Source organism: Odocoileus virginianus, chromosome 9 (genome assembly GCF_023699985.2).
Source record: "Odocoileus virginianus isolate 20LAN1187 ecotype Illinois chromosome 9, Ovbor_1.2, whole genome shotgun sequence".
NCBI classification, from domain to species: Eukaryota; Metazoa; Chordata; class Mammalia; order Artiodactyla; family Cervidae; genus Odocoileus; species Odocoileus virginianus.
Window position 1 is genome coordinate 23,270,065 of NC_069682.1, and position 24,925 is coordinate 23,294,989.

At 41.2% G+C, this 24,925-nt stretch overlaps 1 protein-coding gene across 4 annotated transcripts in view; it reads right to left on the reverse strand.

Annotated features, from left to right (window-relative positions):
- Positions 1-2,186: 2,186 nt before the first annotated feature.
- Positions 2,187-24,925, reverse strand: part of PRTFDC1 (phosphoribosyl transferase domain containing 1) — a 95,207-nt gene continuing 72,468 nt past the window's right edge. For 2 of the 4 annotated variants that reach the window (XM_020911664.2, XM_070472074.1), the window contains exons 4-9: positions 23,540-23,605; positions 11,830-11,847; positions 10,385-10,467; positions 9,856-9,902; positions 5,962-6,038; positions 2,187-3,470 (exon numbers count right to left, since the gene is read on the reverse strand). In XM_020911664.2, coding sequence (XP_020767323.2) covers positions 3,423-3,470; positions 5,962-6,038; positions 9,856-9,902; positions 10,385-10,467; positions 11,830-11,847; positions 23,540-23,605 — 339 coding nt within the window. In that variant the 3' untranslated portion in view covers positions 2,187-3,422. Of the gene's footprint in view, positions 3,471-5,961; positions 6,039-7,332; positions 7,490-9,855; positions 9,903-10,384; positions 10,468-11,829; positions 11,848-23,539; positions 23,606-24,925 lie in introns of those variants that run through there. The other 2 variants (XR_011489397.1, XM_070472073.1) reach the window with 2 other exon arrangements.

Sequence of the window (24,925 nt, forward strand, 5' to 3'; positions counted from 1 at the left end):
GACACACTTACCTGAAGCCTGACACAGTCCGAGGCTGGACAAGTGAATGTGGGTGGATTTCAGCCCGTCCTTCCCCCACCCCCCCGGGGCCCAGGGCCAGCCATCCTCACCCAGGGCACCAGCATCATGGAACAGCATGACTCAGGTGATTGCTGTTTCTGGGGTGTCCGGAGCTTTCTCACACATGGTCATCAACACTCATCTCATGGGGGTGCTCTGGCCCCCTGTGGACACCTGTGGCCCACGAAGTCTCTTGAGGGGACATCTCATGAAGCACCCTGGATGTGAACCCCCTTCCCAGCCCAAGAACTCCCCCAACTCTTCCCATCCCAAGAGCAAAATCCCTGGGGTCTTCAAAGGGAGATGTCTTCCTAGAACTCCTCCCCGTGGCAAAGCTGCACCAGGATCCTCGGTGAAATGCAGGGACCCACCAGGCTGCCCCACTGTGTAGCATGAAGACTGCTAGGAAAACAGCTCTTCCTGCGGGCGTCTTTCTCTGCTCCACAGTGTTCAGATCCACTCATGGGGCATGACTGGGGCCACGGACCACGCAGCCCTCCTTAGCGCATCCTCCTTCCTTACTCTGTATACCTCCCAGCATCAACTCCCAGAGTCCCTCCTGTGATCCTCTTTTCCCTGTGATCCTCTTTTCCCTTCACGAAGCTCGCTGGCCCACCAGGCTTCAGATGTCATCAGGGGACCCAAAGGAACTTTATGATGGCAAAGTAAGCAAAACTCCCAAATGCTATTTTTTGCCCAAATTAGCCAGACATCTGGGTGGAGGGTGTGGTTTAGGGTTTCAATTTCCTAGAACATAGTAACTCGTTTACAAAAATGGGGCGATATTTCCATGACAGCAGGTCTTCAGAAGTGGGATGGGTTACCTTCTGTCTCCGCTGGGCAGATCCAAGTTCATGGCACAGGAGTCTGAGGAGGTGGCTGTGTTCATAGTCTCCGCAGGCCTGAGACACAGCAAAACAAGTGATACCCAAAGATATCCAAAGGTTAAAAACAACAAAATTCTGTAAAGCAATTATCCTTCAATAAAAAAAATAAATTAAGAAAACCCAAAGAGACACATTAGGATCTGACCCTCACACAGTTCAGCTTGGGGATACCTGGTTCAATATGCGAAATGTTCCAGTCCAATAAGGGCCAGTTTATAACAAGGGGTTCTGATCTGTTTGAAAGGTCCCAAAGTATTAGTAAGTATGCTGATTGTAACCAAATGCAAATTTTTCCAGGGAAACATGCCACACACTTTTTCCCCCTTATTACTCAGCTTTGGGACACTAAATTAATAAATGCATTGGCTATTAATCAGATGATATGCTTTTACATTTTTGGTCTAGGTTGAATAAACTCAGTGGTACTAAACAGATTAGAGTTTTCAAGAGAAAAGGAAATAATATTCTTCCCAAGATTATGTTCTTGGATATCACTGTCAAAATGTTGTCTGACTGGAAAACATTTCAGGAATGATTACCTTTCTTGTATGTTTAATGGATTTTTCTTTTTCAGTATTAACTCTCATAATTCCTTCTTGAAATCTTGTGAAGTAGATCTATTTCCTTTCTAATCTGAATAAACCTACAGTCCTCAAAAATGATACCTATGGTTACTAAAATTCAACATTTTCAAGAAAATCTTTCAATCATACATACTTTCTGGATAATTTTATATTTAAAATCAAATGTCTTTAGATTTTTCTAGGTCCTCTGATATAAATGTGGCATAGTGGGAAATTATATTTAGACGATTTATGTTGACAGTTCAAGAAACTGGCCAGTTAGATCAAATTTTCAACCTATAACTTGGATACTGATTCTTCTGTAGAACAAAGCTAGAAAGAATTCCCTCTGCCTGCTGGCCCCTTGGGATAGCTGGGTGTGGTTTATTTTCTTCTCTGACTGGAACAAAGATATGCAGGAAAATCTTCTTTCTACAACTCAAATTCCTTGTTCTTACAAACAAGCTTAAGAAGAGAGAGAGAAAAAAAAGCAGCAGATCAAGCCTGGCTTAATCGTTTGCTTATATTGGTGCATATACTGGATTTTTTCCAGGTTAACAAAAATAAAGCCACAGGGAAGACGTATGCAGTCGTATATTTAAGCTACTGGCTCACACACAGTTTATTGGCTACAAGTATATAAAAGATACGAAGGCGGAAGAAAAACAGTAAGCAGTTATGAGACATAACAAGTTTTCTTATTCTTTATTACTTTAAAGGAAGCTGGAACCCGATAACAATACACTACATACAGTTCAGAACCAAACAAAGGCTGCTTAGTTATTTATTTTGCATTTGCTCTTTTAAGGAAGTGAGGAAAAAACAGCTCTATTGGCACTCAAGTTTATTTTCAATTAAAATGCCCATAAATTAGAAAACCTCCCATAAAACAGTGGAAATGGAAAAAAATGTTATTCAGAAAAAACTTGTTAAGTATCCTAGTTTTCTGTAGCGCACTGGGTTATGTGATCAGTCTCATAAGGCCACTTAAAAAAATTATTCAGCCTCTGTATTCTTCTTTAGGATAATACATAATAGTGTCTGGCCCTCTGACGGAAATACAAGAACAATTTATACTTGCCCAGTTTCAAGCACTGAAAACACCTTCACCTCCCCCCACAATTTTGCTATTTGTTCAAGTCTCAAACGAATAAACAAGTGGTGCTGAGAGACCAGGGTCCTTGCTGCCATTGTGTTTTTTCTATTTAAAATTCAGAGTATTAAACACAGTTGAGTAAATCCAAGCATACATGACATACCGTTATCACATACCGGAAGCTCCAATCAAGAGCACTGGGCAAAGGCCCATTTCATAACATCATTAAGATGCATCGAACACTGCTGTTCAGAGAGGCTTTGTCAAAGCAGATAATAAGGGCCTGTCAGAAGTGTGCAAACTGAAATTTATATTAAATTGTCCTTTTCCTCCTTTATTAGTATGGAATCCAGTTGCATTTCTAGTATAAGGGCTCAGAGGTTCACTGAAAACGCTTCCAGGTTTTAAGACTATGAAATATCACCAAAGTGAAGTACTAAAAAAAAAAAATTAACTGAAAAACATTTGAGTAAGTAGGTGCGGGTATAGTAATCAACCATAATGACTTTATCAAAACAAAAGAAGGAGTTTCTCAGGGGTGTGAAGGTAGACTGAACTTGTGAGTCACAAGGTGGAGTGTTTAATTTGGACCAAGTCAAATAAAAGCACTGCTTTCTTTTCCTTAAAAACCTTTGGGACTCTTTATGTTATGTTATAATCTCAGGAAAGAAAGCTCATTCATTAAAATTTTTTTTTTTTTCCATTTTAAGTCCTGCTGAGTGAAGATGCCTGGGAGACAAATTTTACAAGCTGGCTTCCTGAGTGTAGTCGTAAGTAGGATGTTATCTGGAGAGGCGATGGTAAAATTTTACTTCTTTAGACTCGATATTTTTCTTTGCCGTGTTCATTGATCACACATATGTGCTGAAACAATAAAGGATTTAAATGCATCAGCCTCTTAACAAAATAAGAAGTGCAGAAAATGGGATGCAGTAATATCATCTCCTACTTCGTTACTCTTCATTTAAATACATATGAACTGGGCTGGCCAAAAAGTCCCTTTGGTTTTTTTTTTTTTCCTTTGGTTTTTAAGTAAAAATTAAAGATACAGTTTCCTTTTTCACCAAGAACTTTATTGAACAACATATTTGCTGTTTCGTTCCACTACTTTCTGCCATTTTTCAGGCAACTTCATAACTCCATCTTCCCAAAACTTTTTATCTTTCTGAGCAAAGGACTGTTGCAGGTGCCTTTTACAGCCTTCCAAGGAATTGTAATTTTATTTTTCCATGAAGAGAATTTTGTAAAGACCAAAATAAATGGGCATCCGAAGATGCAAAGTCTGGTGAATACAGTGGATGAATCGGAACTTCCCAGCTAAGCTGTAACAGCTTTTGCCTGGTCATCAAAGAAACATGCACTCTTGCGTTATCCTGATGGAAGATTATGCATTTTCTGTTTGAGAGCTGCTTTCAGTTGGTCTAACCGGGTGCAGTACTTGTTGGAATGAATCGTTTGGTTTTCCAGAAAAAGCTCATAATAGAGGATTCCCTGCCAATCCCACCATATACACAACATCACCTTCTTTGGGTGAAGAATGACATTTGGTGTGGTTGGTGATGATTCACTTTGGTTGCCCCAAAATCACTTCCATTCCACATTATTGTACAGTATCCACTTTTCATCACCCATCAAAATTTGTTTTAAAGACAACGTTTTCATTATGTTTCAATAGAGAAACACATGTGCACATATGATCAAGAAGGTTTTTTGTTTTTACTAAACTTATGTGGAACCCAAACACCAAAGTGATTAGCATAACCAAGCTGGTACAAATGGTTTTCAACACTTGATTTGGATATTTTGAGTATGTTGGCTATCTCCCACATGGTATAACATTGATTGTTCTCAATTAATGTCTCGATTTGATTGCTGTCAACTTCAACTGGTCTACCTGACCATGGAGCATTGTCCAGCAAGAAATCTCCAGCACGAAATTTTGCAAACAGAGCTAGACACATTTCATCAGTCACAGTACCTTCTCCATACACTGCACAAGTCTTTTTTTCGCGTTTCGGTTGTGTCTTTACCTTTCTTGAAGTAATAAAACATAACATGTCGACAATGTTGCTTTTTTCTTCCATCTTCAATATTAAAATGGCTACACAAAAATTCACTAATTTTGATTTTTTAGAAAAAGATGCACACTGATATGACAGCTGTCACAATACAATTTAACAAAATTGCTTTGAATGAAGACAGCCAAGCGCTACTAGGGCCACCTTATGGAAAAAGATGAACAAACTTTTTGGCCAACCCAATATGTATTTATTTATACGTGTATGTAGTTATATGTGTATGTATTATGCATATACATAACACATACATATTATGTATGTGCACATACACATATATGTACACATACAGGTATCTGTAAAATCTAAAGAGACCACTACACTAAGACAAAAATTTCTTCACTGTTTGAGTTTTGAGCTCTTTTCTGAATCTGGCTTTGTAGATCTGAAACAAGATAGACGCTGAGGGTTGTGGAATATAGGTAGTGCTGGAGATAGACGTGTCCTACTGGTAAAGTTACAGCTTCTACAGTGCAGAGAGAAACAGTTGTAGTAAACACAAATACCGACTCTCCTTTGATCCTTTTTGGGTAGCCAGAAATGTGTCAGAAGTATTTTGATGGCAAGCAACAGAAATGGCGTTGGGTTAATGTAGGCAAAGCGGAGGGGGGTGCGGGGGGCTGTACTGGTAGGACACTGGGGTAGCTCGCAAAGGCAGAGGAAGAGCAGAGTAGTGCAGCAAGTGGAAGCCAGAAACAGGCTCCAGAAAGCAGCCCAGGCCTAAACCCCAAACCTCTTGGTCTCTGTGGCTCTTGTTTAAGTTTCTAAATCCCAGGGGAGAGAGACGGACTGGTCCACTTTGGGTTTGATGTTTTACCTCCAGATCATTCAGCAGTGGTCAGGGTCACACACCTGAGGGTCCAGGTCTATAGCCATTTCTCCCAAGGGGAAAGAGTTATGAGCTACAAGCCACTGTAACTGGAAACTTCTAGATCTCAAGCACTGACATTAAACAGCTTATTGAGTATTGACTATTAGTATGGTCGATGGAGACACAGTTGATGACGATGGAGAAAACTCAGCAGCAAGCTGTCTTTCTGCTTATTTCCTTCGTACAAAATAGAGCAATCATAACTGCTTCCATCATCCTAATACCAACCTTGCTGGGCAGTGGTGGGAATTCACTGAGACTAAGAATGCCAAGTGTCCAAAACATTCCTGACACAGAAGACACTCAATAAATGGCAGTCATCATTGTGGCTATTTAAAAAATCTGTTAAATTGCTATCATTGCAATGTTCTTGTGAAAACGGGGCTAGGCATTTGCATGCAAGACTTACATTTAGATCTCTGAAGTATTCATTGTAATCTAAGGCATAACCCACCACAAATAAGTTTGGAATCTCAAATCCAGCATCTGAACAGAGAGAGGGAGGGGGAAAAAAAAGGACACAATTTAAATAACATAAATATAAAGTCACCATAAGCTGCTGTTGGCACTGTGAGGACCTTCCATTAGGCAGAAAGAAGAGAGAAAAGTGGCAAACGACGCATAAGAGGAACCCAGTAGGACCCGGGTCAGAGTGACTACTCAGGGAGACAGGACAAACCAATAAACAGACAGTGAAAAATGACTGCAGTCCTTGTAGACAAAGCTGAGAAAGGGGTCAGGAAGCCCCACGGATAACATGAAATACGTCTGAGTCAGGCATATAGTGCTGTTTTTTCAAAGCAAGCAGTATCCAATGCTATCATGCCAAAGGAAACACTGCAAAAAGCACGAAGCGCAGTTCAATCAGAAGGTATCCCAATGCTGTAATATGGGAATAGGAAGCCGTCCTCCCACTGAACTCAGTGTCCTCGGCTGGATAAAGGGCTAGAACGCAAAACCTGAGAGACAAGGTGAAAGGAGATGAGACTGTTCAGCTTGAGGAAGACAAGGCTAAGGGTTACTCTAATGCTAGCCTTTGACTCCACAATGCAGATGACAGCAATTAACTCTGTCTCCACTGAGGTCAGGATGAGAGTGTGCATGTGCGCTCAGTCGCTCAGGCATATCCGATTCCTTGGGATCCCGTGCACTGTAGCCTGCCAGGCTCCTCTGTCCATGGAATTTTCCAGGCAAGAATACTGGAGTGGGTTTGCCATTTCCTTCTCCAAGGGATCTTGCCAACCCAGGGATAGAACCCACATCCCCTGCATTTGCAGGAAGATTCTTTTCCACTGAGCCACAGCCTGTTAAGGTACTCAGGTTAAGTAAAAAAATGAATATATTGAAAGATGATTTTTATTGAAAAGGAATTTTTTAAAAGATTTTTTAATGTGGACCATTTAAAAAGTCTTTATTGAATTTGTTTCAGTATTGCTTCTATTTTATGTTTTGTTTTTTTGCCCGTGAGGCATGTGGGATCTCAGATTCCCACCCTGGGATCTACCCTGGCAAAGTCTTAATCACTAGACCATGAGGGAAGTCCTTGAAAAGGATTCTTAAGGAGCATGAAATAGCTCTTCTTCCTCAGGTTTTAAAACTGAATAAATGTTCCTATAGCCCAATGATTTTTCAAATTCTTTCCAACGTTGGGGAATCTTCTGTTAGTTTATTACAGTATTGCAAATGAGAGATGTACTTGCTTATTTTTACAAAACAGTACTTTGGCATAGCCAGTGGACTTACAGCACAGAGGAAGTTACCGCCGTGGTTGACTACTCACCTCCTCGTTGGTCCTCCTGATCAAGGATGCTTTCACATGAAGAAACCAACTGGCTCCTGCCCGCAGAAAGTGCTAGAGGGGAGGGGCTTGTTTTTCTAAGGACTGCATTGTGTGTCACTGTTAGAAAGCCTGTTTGATCCCTCCAAACTGTAGGTTTCTTGAGAAAAATAATCAAAGAGGAGAAGCAGAGCAGAAGAAAAGGTGTCAGAAGATACAAGTGTCATTGAGCATAGAGGAAAAAGTCAACTATGAAAAAGGACCAAAAAGTACAAAGCCTCAGAAATCCGGGGAGAAAGACAAAAAACAGAGATTCTGAGTTAGCTAAAAGAATATTAGCAAATCCCAGGAACCCCTGGTTGTTAAGATAATGATGACTTTACAGTGAGTAACGCAATCTCTACAATGCGCATGGGCAGCTCAGACTGGGGAAAAGTCTGTTCAAAAGGTCAAACCTTCAAAGCTGTCATGGAGTAAAAGAACCTTGGACCAGCAGGTCAGGAGAACAGCCAGGAAAGAGCTGACTGGTCTCTAGCTGGTAAGCGAGTGCAGTTCCTACCCTTTGTATTTGCAATTGCAGATGCTACTTACAGATGGAGCGTAAGAGTAACAGCCATGAGAGTAATCAGATTGCCTGGGCTCAACAGCGACTGTACACTTACAGCTTTGTGACCCAGCAAGCTCTTTAACCTGGCTGTGTTCAGTTTCATCATCTGTAAAATGGGCACAGCAATAGCACCTACTTTAGAGGAAAGCTGTGAGGATTAAACATGTTCATCTCTTTGTAGCTCTTAAAACAGAGTCAGACACACCAAAATTTCTCTCTATGTCTATCAGTCTTCCATTGTGTAAATAAATTCATCTGCAACTTATTTTTTAGATTCCATATATAAGGACCTACTGTATAGCACAGGGAACTATGCTCATTATTTTGTAACAACCTATAAGGGACAAGAATCTAAAACAGAATATATATGTAGACAAATGGGCTTCCCAGGTAGCTCAGTGGTAGAATCCGCTTGTTAACACAGGAGAGGTGGGTTTGAACCCTGAGTCTGGAAGATTTCCTGGAGTAGGAAATGGCAACCCACTCCAGTATTCTTGCCTGGGAAATCCCATAGACAGAGGAGCCTCCCATGGACAGAGGAGCTTCATGGGCTACAGTTCATGGGGTGGCAAAGAGTTGGACATGACCGAGCATGCATGCGTGTATCCAAATATATATGTATAACTGAAGCATTGTGCTGCACACCCGGAAATTAACATGACATTGTAAATCAATTACACTTCGATTTTTTAATTAAAAAAAAAAATCTCTTACTAGTGCTATTATTTTATTAATACTGTTGCTGTGACACAAGAAATTTGTAACTAGCTGGATATGTCTGAAGTGCTTGTCTTTCAACTTCAGTTGAAATTTCCTCTATATAGTATTTTAGATTATTTCCTTAGAAGATTTCTGTTTATTAACCTTGTCTGACCCTAACTATATTCAGATTATATTCCCCAAACCAATAACTAGATAGGAACATGTTATTGGGTCTATCTGGCCAGAGCTAACATTGTCTAGATTTAAGACATCCACCCAGGAATGCAACTTGTTTTCATAATAAAGAATCACTGGTTCAATGTCATTGGCACATTACCCATCCATAGCATGCTTCTCGCGCTAATGTTTGTTCAGCTTGCTGATGAGAACTGTAGCCAAATTATCCCAGAGGTTTGAGTGCAAATGTAAGTTATAAAAATCCAGCTGAAGTCTGCCATGCAAGTGAAAAAAAAATCGCCTCTAGTGTTAGAATAATAAATAATCAAGCAGCTTGTTTATCGTTTCTGGCATTACAACTATTCGTATCCTGGGGAGGATGGAGGAAACTGCTTTAGATGAGAAAACTCCTTGAGAACACATGTCTGAACTGAAGTGTGAAGATGGTATCTAGAGACATTTGCTCTAATTCTCTGTGTGGTTATACTTGTGTTTGGAGGTGGTGGGGCAGAGTCTCAGATTTCCCTTTGTGTGCTAAAATTCCAACTTGCTGAAGGTCAGCACTGTGCATTCTCTGCTCACAGTTCCTGGAGATGGTAGAACCGCTCAACCTTCCCAGTGCTTCTCTGCGTCCAATGGAGACACAGAGAGGATAGATGGGTGAGAACAGAGGCCAAGGCAGGAATCCCGTGCATCCAAGTCAGTCCAGGGGTGGGGGGTCACATCTCCCTCCAACCCCTGAACCCCATTTTAGCTGAGTTCTTAGGAGTGAAGGTGCAAAGATTTTAGAAAACCTAAAAATAAAAACATCCAATGTACACAACAGAGTTCCTGGGAAAGGTGTAATTAGAAAATGAAAACCCCTGGTTGTAGACGGTTCTGTTGCTGGAGACACAGAGCATTTATGGGACCATCAAATCTTTTATAGCTTCCGTTTCACATAGAATGCTGACAACTAGGAAACGAAAGAGTCTTAAACACAAAACCACCACTAGCCAATAAACAACCGACAACCCCCCGCCCCCCCGCCAAACACTTACAGTCAGGTCTAAAGCCATCACTTCGAGGTGTTCTCTTCACCAACAAACTACCATTAAAAGAAAAAAAAATGTTACAGTGATCCAGATAAAATGTTTGTGAATTACAAATAGAATTGAACATCATTAAAATATATATTTGAAACGTGCTTTTTTCTTTTTCCCCCTCAAGCATGTGGGGCATCAGGACAGCCCTCGAATTCCCTATGGCTCCTTATCAGTGAGATTCTGGACAAAAGGGAGGGAGAGGGGCGTGGGCACTGGGGCTCGGCCAGCTGCTCCTGGAAACGGCTAACAGAGGCATCTGAAAGGGGCTCAGATACACAGCAAAGCAAGTCCTCTCCCTCTTCCTCTCTCTCAGGCTAGCTGTCAAATGGGTTGTTTGTTCAGTGTGGTCAACCCTAATGCCCCAGGGCAAAGGGTTAGTGGTTTGGAATGGACTACATTCTTTGGAACCAGCATCCTGTGTTAGCATCCCTCTTGGGCAGATTTGGAAAGACAGAAGCAGTGATGATGTGAACATAGTACTCACCTGGCTACCTTGATCATGTTGGGCTTGTACTTCTCTATGCTACTGAGCAAGGCTTTCATGGTTCTCCCAGTTCCAACAACATCCTTAGAAAAGAGGACAGACAAATTCAACCAGATGCCTTTGGGCTGCGTTAAAAGGCTTTTCATCCAGACAGATGAGTCTAGTCCTTATTAATAATGCATCATAATTAGAATTGCCATCAAATTAGGAGTCCAAGTAGGAGGCAGAGCTGGTTATATTTTTTAGACAGGTGCATCTTTCTGGAAGCTGGGTTTGGGGGGAATATGTTGGTGACTGTTTCCTCCTAGAATCCTTGAGCTGTGTCAAAAGGCTACATTCAGCATTTGGAGAGCATGTGGGGCTCTCTATCAAATGCATTTGGACTCGTGCATGCGCATTCAAGGACTAAATTTGGCCCTGAGGTAATGTAACACAACACGGGGCGCATGAATTTTCATGGACATGGGATGCACATCTGAATATGCTGAATGGACAGATAAATGCTTCCCCCTCTCCCTCTTCACGTGCTCTCCCCACTTAATAGGAGATTCGATGGCTGGGAAGTGAGATGTATGTGGACAGCAGCTGGTGACAGCCTGTGAGCTCTGAGGGCACGAGGCTGCCGTGAGCAGAGGCTCACCCTGGCTGATGAGCTGCTGCACAATTAGAGCAGAATGGGCAGGCGAAATTGATTGTCCGTGGGACAGAAATCAGCTGTCGGGAGCTGATTATCAAAACAACAGGTCTGAATTTAGCCAGGGTCAGGCAGTGCCTTTCGCTGGAGGGTCTACTTCAAGGGTTATGTCTGAGTCAGAACGGCACATACATATGGCACACCCAGGCGGCTGGAACAAAAGCGCGACAAAAACAGCTCCCCTGAATTTTCGCCAGCTGATAAGACAGGCCTGCTGGGCTAAAGGACCCGTTGTTTCTTTCTCTTTTCTTCTTTTTAATAAAAAAAAAACAACAGGAAAACGAATTAAATTATAGCTTTCCCCTGGATAGCAAATTTTTATACTGATTCTATTTATGATTTAGATGCTGAAGGGAGACTTGTTTCGAGTCATTAGAGGTCACGAGCAAGAATACGGAACTAAGGGTGAGGAGAGGTCTAACCTTGGTTTTTCTATTAAAAAAATGTGGTTCTGTGGGCTAGTTTTCTCTTCTTTGAAAATGTCTGATTCACAAATAGATCTAAGAACCAATTTAGACATGAGCGGCATTAGATACAAAAGGATAAAATACCAAACACTATTATTGCAAAGCTTCCATTCTAAGTTATTTGAAGCCAGATTCTAGTTGACTCCTATTCTGTAAATTTGGAGAAGTCTGCACACAGTGGGAATTCAATAAATCTTTGTCAATTTGATAACAAGTTCTATACTTCGAAACTCACCATTAGAGTCTTTCAACTTCCAAGTATGGATAAAGAAAAGTCAGCTTACCTCAACAATGAGGACATTCTGAAATTTAAAAAAAAAACTATTTAGAATATGATGCAAATCTGCTCATAAGATAAACACATATTTTACTTGGAGTTAGAATTTCACAGTTAGCTTAGCTGGTCCTCCACCATCCATCTAACTCAAATGCTTGGAGACAATCCAGGACTTCCAGATTTACTTTTCCAGTTTTTCTGGAATCATGGATGCTGCAAAATTGGCATCTATATTCAGGTTAGCGTTGAGCCGTGCTTAGTCACTCAGTCGTGTCCGACTCTTTGCGACCTCATGGACTGTAGCCCACCAGGCTCCTCTGTCCATGGGGATTCTCCAGGCAAAAATACTGGAGTGGGTTGCCATGCCCTCCTCCAGGGGATCTTCCCAACCCAGGTATCGAACCCAGGTCTCCCTCATTGCAGGCAGATTCTTTACTATCTGAGCCATCAGGGAAGCCCAAGAATACTGGAGTAGGCAGCCTATCCCTTCTCCAGGGGATCTTCCCCATCCAGGAATCGAACCAGGATCTCCTGCATTGCAGGCAGATTCACCAGCTGAGCTACCAGGGAAGCAGGCTGATTTTAGATCCTTTACTGTCTGAAGAATTATCCATAATGTCATCCCACCACCATAATTCTGGCAAGTGACCTCCCTGAGCCCTTTGGGATACAAAACTCACCAAACTTCCCAGATAGACAGCATTGTTAACGGAGACAGCCCTGGGCAGAAGGATCCTATATTCAGTGGGGAAACCCCTACACCAGGGTAGCCACCACAGTCACCAGGGATCTGGTATTTACTCTTGGATTTTCAACCCCAAGGAAGGGGAGGTGCTTGGTTTATATTTTTAGTGATGTAGTTACACTCCTTAATCTGTGCTTTCAAGGCTTCCCTCTGCTTTTCCCCTAGGAACACAGATTATATTTCATTTTAACTTCTTGAATGATACCTATTCCCCCCACTAGACTATAAACTCTGCAAGAAATGGAGGGAATCACAGTTCTCTTGCTTACTTCCATAGTCTCAGCCACGAGTACAAATACTGCAAACAGATGCTCAGTAGTTATTTGTGAATGAAGGAACAATAACTAATTACACTATTAAAGACAAAATTAACCAATAAGTGGATTTGTAGTCACATGTCAATATTGCCCCATCAAATTAAAATACCACTGTGTTAACATGCTATTCCCGTTTGAAAAAAAAAGGTTTGGATATTCTCCTCAATGTAATGTCTTTCTTTAGATAACTTTCCATTTATCCCTATGATTCATACACTACTTTAAAAATTCTGTCAAACCATACACTTTGGTTATGTTACTTATCTCTCATGCAAAAGAGATCTAAATGATGAAAATGTGAACCAACCAACCACTCTGTTAAATCTGGACTAGACTACCTTATGTGTCAACTGCATTCTTAGGTGGAATATCTTTCTGGAAGTGTTTTTCTCTCAAGTATAGTATTTTTATTCATTAAATTCACAAAAGAATCTTAATTTTATGATTAAAATATAAGATTATTTTGTCTGTTTTAAAAATAGGTCATGCCCACAGTATACCCCATGGATCACACTGATGGAGAAGTCCCCTTAGTATTCTCAATGCGTTTGCTATATTATTAACCATCAATCCATCACAACTAGTTAGGATGTGCATTTTTAGCTTGATTGAGGCCTATTAGCCAACCAGAACACTGGAAGAATACTTGGTTAATTTAACGTCCTAATCCACAATCTCTTTTTGTTTCAATCTTACAACGAAAAACCTTTTAAAACTGTTAGTCTGCATTCTTGCCTAATTAAATGAAGTGCACTGAACATAATTAAATCTGTTTTTTGAAAGTTCAGGGCCTTGCAAAACAAGAGTCATTCTTGAGGAGATTAGCTTCAACTACAAGATACAGTGATAGCTGGGAATTAGAATTCGGAGAGGCACAAATCCAGAGATAGAGTGTCAAAATTAATTAAACACATTTTAAAATCAAGGTAATGCATACACATGTTTAAAATAAAATAGAAAAGTCTAAAAGTTTTCTAGATATTGATGTGTTTCTAACTGGTAAAAGTATTTCAAAATGCTTATATGTTTATATTAAAGTTATGGCATTTTATACTATGCATATCCAAAATATTAGGTCATCTAACAAAAACTATTAATTCATCTAACAAAAACAGTGGTTTTGCCAGGAGTCATGTATGGATATGAGAGCTGGACCATAAAGAAGACTGAGTGCCAAAGAACTGATGCCTTTGAAATGTGGTACTGGTGAAGACTCCTGAAAGTACCTTGGACAGCATGGAGATCAAACCAGTCAATCCTAAAGGAAATCAACCCTGTATATTCTTTAGAAGGATTGATGCTGAAGTTGAAGCTCCAATACTTTGGCCACCTGATGCAAAGAGCCAACTCATTGGAAAAGACCCCAATGCTGGGAAAGATTGAAGGCAGGAGGATAAGGGGGCGAAAGGGGATGAAATGGTTGGATGGTATCATCAACTCAATGGGCATGAGTTTGATCAAACTTTGGGAGATAGAGAAGGACAGGAAAGCCTGGCATGCTGCAGTTCATGGTGTCACAAGAGTCGGATACAACTCAGCAACAACGACGACACACAAAACTGAGAACAATACATTTCACTTTATTTTTTTTCACTTTCTCCTAGTTGTATAGAGATATAACTGACATACTTCACTATGTTGGTTTAAGGGTACAGCATGATGCTCTGACTTAGATATACTGTGAAATGATTACTGCAATGTTTAGTCAGCATCTATCCTCTCAGGTAGATACAACACAAAGAAAAAGCAAAAGGGGCAAAAACGTTTCTTCTTTGTGATAAGAATTCTTAGGGTTTACTCTTTTTTTTTATCGATTTATTTTTAATTGGAGTATAACTGCTTTATAATATTGTGTTGGTTTCTGCCATATCTTACGGTTTACTCTTTTAATAACTTTTACCTGTATTACTAAGTAGTGTTAACTAGTTATCACGTTATACATTACATCTGTAGTATTTGTTTTTATTATAGCTGAAAATCTGTATCTATGACCAGCTCCCGTTCCCTGCCTCTGGTAACCACAAATCTGATCTTTTTTCCTGTGAGTTTGGTTTCTGTTTGGTTTTATTGTGTTTTAGATTCCACATATGGGTAAGACAACACAGAATTTGTTTTTCTCTGTCTGACTTATTTCACTTAGCATAATGCCTTCAAGGTCCATTCATGTTGTTGAAAATGACAGGATTTCCTTGGATTTTTTTTTTAATGGCTTAATAAAATTCCATTGTGTATGTATACCACATTTCTGTATTTGACAATAATTTCTTTTCTTTTTTCTTTTACTATTTTGTTGCACCAGACAGCATGCAGGAACTTAGCTCCCCGACCAGGGATCTAACCCATGCCCCCTGTAATGGAAGCTGGGGTCTTAACCACTGACTGTAAGGGAAGTTCCCAAAATTTCTTAATATCATATAAACTTAGTACACATTCACTAGGTTTCCCAGGACAATTTCCCTAGTTGTTCAAATGGTTTTTTTTTTTAAATTGGAGAATAACTGCTTAACCATATTGTGTTGGTTTCTGCTGTATAACAACATGAATCAGCCATCAGTTCAGTTCAGTTCAGTCACTCAGTCGTGTCCAACTCTTTGCGACCCCATGAATTGCAGCATGCCAGGCCTCCCTGTCCATCACCAACTCCCGGAGTTTACTCAAACTCATATCCATCGAGTTGGTGATGCCATCCTGTCATCTCATCCTCTGTCGTCCCCTTCTCCTCCTGCCCTCAATCCCTCCCAGCATCAGGGTCTTTTCCAATGAGTCAACTCTTTGCATGAGGTGGCCAAAGTATTGGAGTTTCAGCTTCAGCATCAGTCCTTCCAATGAACACCCAGGACTGATCTCCTTCAGGATGGACTGGTTGGATCTTCTTGCAGTCCAAGGGACTCTCAAGAGTCTCCTCCAACACCACAGTTCAAAAGCATCAATTCTTCGGCACTCAGCTTCCTTCACAGTCCAACTCTCACATCCATACATGACCACTGGAAAAACCATAGCCTTGACTAGACAGATCTTTGTTGGCAAAGTAATGCTTTTTAATATGCTATCCAGGTTGGTCACAAGTATATGTATATTTCAAATGGCTTCTGTTGTAACTGGCTTGTCTAAGACCATGCAATGATCTTTAATGTCCTTTAATTTAGAAGAGTCTCTCTTTCTGTACTTCTATTTCTCATTCTCACAACTTTATACATCATCTATTTACTATATTCTTTCACACTATCTCACTTCCTTCCCCCATGCCCAAATGTTACCTTGTTATGACTGTATCTTCTCATACAGGTTACATTTTTTACCACTAAAAAGTCAAGTAGTATACTGTATCTCTTTTTAGAGCTTGTTTATTTTTCCTGAAGTTCTTAATTGTTTTTTCCTATCATAGTCCATTGTCTTATAATACTGTAATAACCCTTACTGTTTCCTGCCCTTTTTTTTCTTCTCCAGGAAGCTCGTCTTTTTAAAAATATTTATTTGGCTGCACTGGTTCTTAGTTGTGGTATACAGGATCTTCAGTTTTCAGTATATCTTCTTTTTCTTCTTCTTTTTTTTTTTAGTTAAGGCATGCAGACTCTTAGTTGGGGCATGTGGGATCTAGTTCCTTGACCACGGATTGAACTTCGGCCCCCTACATTGAGAGCATGGAGTCTTAGCCACTGGATCACCAGGGAAGTCCCATTCTAAGCTCTTTTTTCTTAGAAGGATTATGATGAGGAAAACATTGACTAGTGATGGTTTAATTGTCTTTCTCAAAGGGTTTTTGGAGGATCAAGAAAGCAAACAGGTTGATAAAATCTGTAACAACAGAAAGAATTTCCTGTGTTATGAACAGTACTAAAAAAGTAAAATTATTTAGTAGGATCAAAAATGATGGGCAAGGGAATACTAGTATAGAAAAACCATCTGCTATTGAAAATGGATTAAGCAGAAAATTAACAGTTTTTTATTGGCTCTACAGAGCAACGATCAGATATATATATTTATTTTCCTTTATAGAACATAAGCTATGTTTTCAAATCCTTTCATTAGTGGTACATGAATTGACTCCTGGATCTTCAGTGGCCTGCCTGTTGTGTGAAAAGCTTACCTTGAACGAGAGCAATGACTTTAATGACAGAGCACTGGCTCTGTCTTGCAAAATAAGAAGTAGCCCAAGAATAGAGAGGAAGTGACTACCCCAACTATGGAAGCATTTTTCAATACTATCTAAGAAAACTCATCTCTTTACATTTTAGTGGACCAAGATTAGCGACACAAGCTAAGAGAGGAAGACTAACCCATCTTTATACTATCAGTATATAACATGGAAACTGTTATGTAGTAGGTGCTTAGGAAATGCCTGTGGAACAACTCAACAATTCTGACCTCCTTTCTTTCTCTAGCTCATCATATACCCCCCCTCTATCTTTCCACTTAATGATGTACAGTTCCTCCTTAACTGAGCTATTATTAAATGTCTTTTGCTTTTAATTTTGCACTAAGAAATCTTCTAAAATTCCCATTTTCTTGAGCGGGCTGCCTTGGGAATTTTTTTTCTAGAACACACTGTGCCTCTTTAAACATTTCCAATCTGCTGTCTCCCATCACTGAATCTGAGATGGAGATGCTCGCCAGTTACTGTCGTAGTCATCTCATCACACCTAGCTCATTTCCTCCCAGAAAGCCAATGAAATCTGTAGCCTGGGAGCTCCAGGCAAGAATCCTATGGGGAACCTCCACGGCATGTCCTATCTCTGCTATTTCATGATCCTGGTGGAAGCTCATCCCATTGGGTTTCCTAAAGAAAAAGCAAGGAAGGAAGAAAGAGAAAAAGAAAAGAAAGGACAGACTGATGAAAATCAGAATGGTTTTCTTAAATAGGTTATTCCTTTTAGTCTTTTAAAATGTAAAGCGACCAGCACACCACAGTCTAATCTGCAGCAATGTATTTTGGTGGCTGTGGCTGCACCCCACTGAGGGACGATGGCAGGAGTGATGCTGAGCTGAGCATGGATGCTGAGCCTGCGTGGGAGTGTGACTATAAACCCCATGGAGAAAGGCATGCAGTCCAGCATTTCATTTTCTGTGGTAATTCACAAAACTGCCAGAATCATCAGTCACTGGGCATTTCCACGACTGTTTTCAGCCTAGTCAAATGCAATAGAAAGGAATGATTTAAATAGTTCAGGCAGGCAAGGAGGAAATTTCGACAAGTTCTGATGCTTCATTTCTGGCGTTTGATTAGAAACTTATTTGAGGTGGCGGAGGCAGGGGAGGTACAGTGGTAGGTCTCCTGAAATCTTGCACTTAACCTGCACATCTATGTTTGCCCATTGCCGGATTTGGGCCTGTTTCTGTGTGTTTGGGTTTTATTCCGCCCTTTCAGAGATTTCTCCTGAACATGAATAAAATCGCCTTGCTTTAAAGGATACACACATTTTATGAAGTGCTAGGATTAAACCAACTTTGAAAAAAAAATCAGCCAGAGAGCGCGTTGTGCAGGCAGCTTAAACACCCCGAATGAAATGCTTTTAACGCTGTGAGCTGAAGGAGCCATTGAAATGAATCATTGCGGGCTCTCTTTATTCAGCAGCCATGACCTATTTAGAACCATGATTCAGCCAGCCTTTCTGGGGGGCTTTCTTCCTTTTGCTTTTAAGAAAGAAAGAGGCAAGGAAGGAAGGAGGGAAAGAAGGAAGGATGGAGACAGAGAGAGAGAGAGGAAGGAAGGAAGGAAGTGACGCAGGCAGAAGAGGTAATAAAAGAAGCCTGGAAACAGAAAGGAGCATGTGGGCTGTCTGGAGTCTCCCTTTCCTAAGTATTTTAACTTGGGCATCTACAGAGGACTTAAGTGACACAGTAAACCTACTGGGTTTCTAACACATGGGAAATTACACAGGTGATTTTCTAACCTTTCCTTCCTCATGAACCACTGATGTTATCCTGCTCCTTCGGAGACGGCTATCCCTTCTGTTTCACTCCACTTCAGTCCTGACGTTCAAGTGCTCAAACCACACCATCTCCCCACTGGTTTCTCTACCTGGAGTCTCTCTATTCTTTCAGGTAACTCTGCCTGCTGGTCAGGTGCATTTCCCTAAAACACAGCTTCTTGATGTCACCTCAGCTCAACAACTTTTGGGGCTCCTCTTTGCTTTTCTGAGCAAGTTACACTTGTTATCCAACATAGTCTTTTTATTTTTTGGCTTTTTCCCTTTTTTAGCTATATTTTGTGGCATGTGGGATCTCAGTTCCCCGACCAGGGATCAAACCCACATCCCTTGCAGTGAAAGTGAGGTGTCTTAACCGCTGGACTGAAAAGGAAGTCCCCGATATATTCTATAAACCAAATCCAATTTCAGTTTTTTAAATTATTATTTTGCTATTTTTTGATGAATTTCCTTCAGTCACACGGGGCCACTCCTGTTCTCTGAGTCTGCTGTTTTCTCCTCTTCCTCCCCGATTCCACATGCTATTCTCTCTCCCTCTTCTGCACTATTCCCTGACCTTCTGGTCCCAAGTAAAACCTCACCTTCTTCTAAGACAATTACAATCCTAAGAAATCATTCCTTATTCAGATTTCTTTAAGCTCAAGGAAAAGTCTCGCATGGAAAGGCCCCCTACCCCCTAAATGTTCTTCCCTGGATGCTGAGCATTAAAAGAGAACACATGAACAAGTTCATGGCAGAGTAGTAACATGACAAATGTAACTTCAGTGTGAATTTTTTAATTGAGAAATTGTGTGATTACTCTGTGAGAAGGGAGAAGTTAGATGATGACCTGTACCAACCCTTCCAATGCAGATATTCATCCAATATATCTTCCATCCCAGGCAGATATTTATTGCAGTTTCAGACTTTCTTCCACCACCATTTAAAAAAGGACCTGTCCATTGTTATGTGCCTTTCAAGTTTTTTCCCAGCTGGTATAAATTCTACATGATGGGAAGATGCTAGAGGGCCTCTGAAATTTTTTTTCTGGCTGCACTGCACGGCATGTGGGATCCTAATTCCCCAACCAATGATCGAACCCGCACCCCCTGCAGCAGAAGCGCAAAGAATTAACCATTGGGCCACCAGGGAAATTCCTGAAATTTGTCTTTATAGTTCTCTCAAACTCCTAATGGATAGCCTATTTCTGAAAAGCTAAAGAAGGAGTAGGGAGGGCAAGCCATATGAAGCCCTTTATTCTTTTACGGGGAAAGAAAGTTCAGTGAATTTTTTTTTCACTCCTCCACTCCTTCCATATCCTGGTGGGGAAATAGGCAAATGAAAAATAAGCCCCAAATAAACACCAGAAATTATAGAAAGGGCTTCAGTGGAAAGAGGGTGCTGATACAGAGGCTAATGGAGAATAGGGGGACAGGGGCTTAGAGGGGAGGAGTTTGTGCTCATTTTAGAGACTCAGGGAAGGCCTCTCTCTGACACAAAAGTCTTTAGGCCGAAATCTGAAGGATGGGAGGAAAGTGAATTTCAGGCAGAGGTCACAGCTTGTCCAGGGTCTTGGCAGGAAGGAGCTTAGCCGGTGTGGTGATGGCCTGAGAGGAGGCGGTGAACAAAGGAGACAGGACCAGATCATCGGGGTCTTCTAGGCTGTGATAAGGAGTTTGGATTATAATCTCAGAGCACTGGGTTGCCAGGCACAATATAGAACATCCAGATACATTTGAATTTCAGATAAAGAACAACAGTTTAGTTCAAGTGTGTTCCAAATACTGCATGGGACATACTTATACTGAAAATTTATTCATTGCTTATTTGAAATTCAAATTTAACCTGGCATCTTGCTTTTGTGTTTTTTTTTTTAAGCTAAGTCTGACAACCCTAATTGACAGGCTGCTGAAAGGTTTTCAGTAGGCAAGTGATGGGATCCAATTTGTATTTTAAGAAAATCCCTTTGCTTCTTGGAGACTGGTTTGAGGGGTGGCAACAGTTAAGTTGATGCTTTTGAACTGTGGTGTTGGAGAAGACTCTTGAGAGTGCCACAGACTGCAAGGAAATCAAACCAGTCAATCCTAAAGGAAATCAATCCTGAATATTCATTGCAAGGACTAATGCTGAAGCTGAAACTCCAATACTTTGGCCACCTGATGTGAAGAACTGATTCATTGGAAAAGACCCTGATGCTCGGAAAGATTGAAGGCAGAAGAAGAGTACAACAGAGAATGAGACGGTTGGATGGCATCACTGACTCAATGAACATGGCTTGAGCAAGCTCCGGGAAATGGTGAAGGACAAGGAAGCCTGGTGTGCTGTGGTCCATGGGGTCGCAGAGAGTTGGACACAACTGAGTGTCTTAACAACAGTTAAGTGAAGGCAGTGGTTCAGGTTAGGCGTGGCTCACAGCCGCCCAGAAAAGGGATAGAGGTTGTCTCGCCTTAGAGACCAGTCTTCTCAAACTTTAATGTGCATAGAATCATCAGGGCACCTCGTTAACATGAACACTTAATTAAGCAGATCTGGGGTGGGATCTGAGGTACTGCATTTTCAATAAGTCTCCAGGAGTTGCTGACCTTGCTGGTTCCTAGACCAAAGGTCAGCAAACTATGGCTGATTGGCCAAATCTGGCCTGCTGCTTGTTTTTTGTAAATAAAATTTTATTGAAACACAGCCATGTCCATTTGTTTGCACTTCATCTATTGCAAATAGCCGCTTTTGTGCTATGGCGGCAATGTGAAATAGCTGCAACAGAAGACTGTATGGGCCACAAAACTGAAAAAAATATTTACTATCTGCCCCGACCTGGAAAGTTTATCTGACACCTGCCCTAGAACACACTTTGAGTAGCAAGGTCTAGACCTGGAATGTTACCAGGGAGATGGAGAGACATGGACAGATTCCAGATGTATGTGAGAGAACAGAGTGTGGTCTACACTGGCTCATTAAACACTGACTTCTGATGTGAGCCTAGGAACCCTGAACTGCAGAATCTTAAGCTGTCATGACAGCTGAGAACCTGGCTAATCAATCGATGTTAACACATCTTAGAAATATTTATCCAAGAAGCCCAGGGAGTTCTACTTGCCATGAATTTGAATGCATATATCTCTGCACACACAGTGACTAGAAAGACATCACCTAACAGCACCTGGTAACCTGGACGAATCATTCGTTGTGCTAGCAAAAAACTGAAGCCAACCTCTGCTCACACTTACTGTTTGGCTGGTTTGCCGTTTCTCCTACCTGAACTTCCACGATGTCTATTTTCTCATGAGGCGGGTGGTCTTTGCAGTACTTGCAGAAGGGGAAACTGAGGCACAGCCTTATCACTCCTTCTGCTCATTTCACCCCCAGGAAGAAACTCCCCTTTCTTCAAACTCTTCTCAGTCTCTCTTTTTTGAAAACATTATAACCATTATCCTCTCTCTACCTCCTAAAGGAAGGGACTATCCAGTGCTCACATAAGAGGAAAAACGACTTTAAAACAAAATACGAGATGATTTTAGAAGGCAGGAGAGAAACACTGCACTTTTTCTGTGCAATTTTTTTTTTTTTTGCGCTCCTTTAAAAGTTATGAATTTCTGGAAATAGCTTTGATTTTTTTTTTTTAATCTTTCCAGGATGTTGTATTATGCAGCGATGTAGTAACATCAAATGGCGGCCTTGTGATACATACATTAACACCAACAAGTGAATTCCAGTTTCTGTAGGACGCAGTTTACTACTAGGTAGCAATTTAACACTCAGATGCTAAGCTAGCTTCTGAGGAGAGGAAGGACGCTGTTTTGCAGCTAGGCCTTGTGGCTCTTCAGTGTTCCTAGTGTTATTATACACATTTTTATTAAATATGGCTGTTATCCCTTCCCCAGGTGGGCACTGCAGACCAGTAACAACTGTAGATACGAGATTAAGCTTGTGTAGCAGACTGCTTCGTTTCACCTAGAAAGCTTAAGTTGCTCAAGGATAACGAATACAAGATAATGTCGGCAGAGCTGAACAAAAACAAATTCTGTGTTGCTTTCACTCATGGCGAAACTTGCATTTCAGGTCACACTTGCACAAAGACCATCTGCTTGATGAAACACTCTTCCTTCCCAATGCATGGATTTATGTCAGAATCCAAAGAGTTTTTCACGTAATTATTAAGCTTTGGCAGATTTGGAACTCCAAGTTAACATCAGAGGTGCCTGCCTCATAATCTCATGGGATACACTTTTTTCAACGGGGGACAGCGGTGGGGGGAGGCAAAGTGTTAAAAAATGAAAAAGTCTTCAGATATCCTTTTTTAAAATTCCCTGCCTAAATTTTAAACACTTCAACAAACATGTTTAAATGCCTTACTAAAGTGCTTTGGTGCCCAGGAGGAGATGAAGGGTGAAAACCAGACAAATAAAGGAAAAGAATTCCCTTTCAGGAGGTACCTGAAGTGTGAGTAGGAAAAAAAAAATGGGAAAGAGAAGGAGTGCTAAGGGGGTTTTGTAATGTGAGGTTGTCTGAAATAAGATTTGAAGGAAGCTTGGAGACGAAAGATTTGGTCCAAGTCAGGCCTTGGAAGCATTATAAAAGGAGTGTTTTATAAAAGGAGGAATCATTAGAAGGATCCACACATTCATTTGCATGAATTAGCAAGCCCAGGAGAGTATCTGAAATGGACTGCAGCGCTGACCTGAAATGAAGGTTACTGATTTCCCCGAAACACCCAGGCCTCAGTGGGCACAGGGCAGAGTCACATAAACAAACCTTTCCAGCCAGAGTCGAAAGATCTTCGCCTCCAATGATCTGCATCTCGTCCATAGACTGGTCATTCTAAACAGAAATGGGGAGATAATATTTTACTATACAAGAAAAGCTGTAAAGCACGTTTCCCCATCTACCCAGCCAGGAGCTGGATTGTGCCTTGCAAATATAGCACAAATAGCTGGTCCTGATTCATGGTTGCCTATGGTTACCAAGAGCCAGTCTCCCGCTACGGCGCTTGAGACAAAGCATCCTAATGGCTGACAGTCAAGCCTGTATGGAGAGGGGATGGAGGGAGCGGGGAGAGGACAGGCAAATCTAATTTTGGAACAAAATAAAACCATGGAAGGTGCCCGAGCCTATTCTGAGGCAGATGGAATTGGAGAAGACAGTCATGCTCCTGGACTTCCCTGGGGTGGCTGGGGCTATGGCGGGGGGAGCTGGGGAGGGGGCCTAGTGTTTGTCAGCTGTGCCAACAGCCCCAGTTACAGCCCTGCAGTGGGGAACAATCAGACTGTGGTTCCCAGAGAGGTTAGAGACCCCTCTCCTCATTACCAATGTGGGTCCAATCCCTTATCTGTATCATGGGCAATTCGAAAAGGCCACAGATCAGGAACTATTACACTTAGATCTTGAGACAAGGATGATGAAGTCTCAGGAACTTTCTGGAATTCAGGAATATGAGACTAGAATCCCATTTAGAAGACTTTTCACAATACCTTGTAATAACCTATAATGCAAAAGACTCTGAAAAAGAAATATTTTATATATATATATATGTATAGGCTTCCCTGGTGGCTCAGACGGTAAAAGAACCTGCCTGCAATGCAGGAGACCTGGGTTTGATCCCTGGGTTGGGAAGATCCCCTGGAGAAGGGAATGGCTACCCACTCCAGTATTCTTGGCTGGCGAATCCCATGGACAGAGGAGCCAGGCAGGTTTGTCTATGGGGTCACAAAGAGTCAGACACAACTGAGCAACTAAGACACACACACGTATATGTACACACATAGCTGAATCACTTTGCTGTACACTAGAAACTAACACAACATTGTAAATCAACTATACTTCAGTTTAAGAAAAAAGAGTTTTCACTTAAGTCCTATTAGAGATTATAAGCATTCCTTTTCACAGTATTCATATACGGGACATCATTCTGCCTCAATTAAACCTCACACACACACACACATACACACACACACTAAAATATGGGTTGTTTCTTAGTAAATATCACGATAGAATAACATGGGGGCAGAAAAGATAGCAGAAGGCAAGCAACTTATTTTCTGGCTTCCTTGCAAAGATGCATCAGAGGAACTGAAGGGGACATCCTATAGGCAATTGGTTTCATGACCAAGCAAGACTGCGGTGACACTGCAATCCCTTCAT